This window comes from Auxenochlorella protothecoides (assembly GCF_000733215.1).
Source record: "Auxenochlorella protothecoides strain 0710 contig1024, whole genome shotgun sequence".
Taxonomy (NCBI): Eukaryota; Viridiplantae; Chlorophyta; class Trebouxiophyceae; order Chlorellales; family Chlorellaceae; genus Auxenochlorella; species Auxenochlorella protothecoides.
In genome coordinates, this window is record NW_011934366.1 from 1 (window position 1) to 1,507 (window position 1,507).

At 68.5% G+C, this 1,507-nt stretch overlaps 1 protein-coding gene across 1 annotated transcript; it reads right to left on the bottom strand.

Moving 5' to 3' along the window:
• Positions 1-458: 458 nt before the first annotated feature.
• F751_0007 (Coatomer subunit beta-1) lies at positions 459-776 on the bottom strand (the record flags this gene model as incomplete). Its single annotated transcript, XM_011402584.1, has 1 exon — positions 459-776. One exon carries the CDS (start codon positions 774-776, stop codon positions 459-461), a length of 318 nt encoding a protein of 105 aa, XP_011400886.1.
• Positions 777-1,507: the final 731 nt, after the last annotated feature.

Genomic DNA, 1,507 nt, shown 5'->3' on the forward strand with positions numbered 1-1,507 from the left:
TGGGGGGGGGGGGGGGGGAGGGAAGAGGTGAGAGGACTACAAGGTTGGTGCGTCACGCACAGGGCTGGTATCTGGAGTTGCCAAGTCGTGCGATGTCTGCTTCCACAGCCACGTGCTCTGCCTCCAGAAATTGGTCCCATCACATTCCCCCCGCAGATCAAGTGAGCAGCAGACTTCCATGATCTCCCCCTCTGCATCGCTTGCCCCCTTGGTAACCCCACGCTTGTAAGGCGACACTCTGTACAGGCCCAGCGATCAAGAAGGGGTGTGATGAAAGGGTGGCCATGTGGGAACGCAGGGGGAGGGAGGAGCATCCGGTCCGCAGTCGTCCTCCACGCCGGCGGGCAGCACGGCCACGGCTCATCGACGCCCCGCGCTGGAGTGGGCCTCCCTCGCTCCTCTCCCCATCGCCGCCCCCACCCGCCGCACACGCCCCGCTCGCCCCAAACCATCCACCTTCAAACGCCCTTCTGCTTGAGGATGAGCTTGTCGCCCAGGGACAGCGCGATGCCCTGGGTCTTGGACCGGATGCGGACGAAGCCGGCGAGGCGACCGTCCGCGCCCCGCTCCAGCGCGACGTTGACCAGCGCGTCCTCGCCAAACACGGAGCGCGCGTACAGGTTTGCGGCCAGGAACCCGGCGTCGCCGCGCCGCGCGGAGGCCGGGGTCAGGCACCGCATGTTGGTGGCGGCCAACACGTGGTCCAGGTAGGCCGCCTCGTCGGTGAGGGAGGTGGCCACCGCCACCTTGTTCTCCCACTCGAACTCGGCCCACATGGCGCGGAAGGCCGCGTCGGTGCAGGCCGCCGGCACGATGTAGTCGAGGATGTCGATGTGGATGTCATTCAGCACCACCACGCTGGGGTGGGGCATGGAGTGGGTCGTGATGGTCGATGGAGGGGAAGAGGGCGCCACTGAACGCGTGGATGGAACGGCCCCTGTGGCCGGGCATCGACACCACGCGAGCCTGTACCGAAGCATCCGCCCAGGAATCCTTGCCCCAGCATCGGCCAGGAGCTCCCTCTCTCCCCCCCCAAAGCCCCTCATCTCGCCGTCTGCCCCCCAACCCCCCAACCCCCCAACCCCCCCCGCCACCCGACGCACTTGCGGTCGTTGTAACCCGTGCCCTCGAAGACCAGGTTGCCGAAGATGGCCCCCGTCTCGGTGCTGGACACCTTGATGTTGGCGCGGATGCGGCGCTGCGCCCCCGGCCCCAGCGTGTGGCTGGCCGGCCGCTCCACCAGCTTCAGGTCGCCCATGGTGGCCAGCTCCAGCGACACGTTCTGTGCAGGGGAATGTGGATGGCGTCGCCGGGAGTGCAGGGCGTTTCCACGGGTGTGGGTCGGCGGTGGGAGGCGTGGGAGGCTGGCAGGCCACGCCGCCTGCCACGCGGGCCGGCCGCGCGGGGTTCCCCTGACCCCCCTTCCCCCCCTCCTTCCCCCCCATCACCCTCACCTGGAGGGTGTCCTGGGTGCGGTTGATGACGGCCACGTCCAGGACGATGTCGT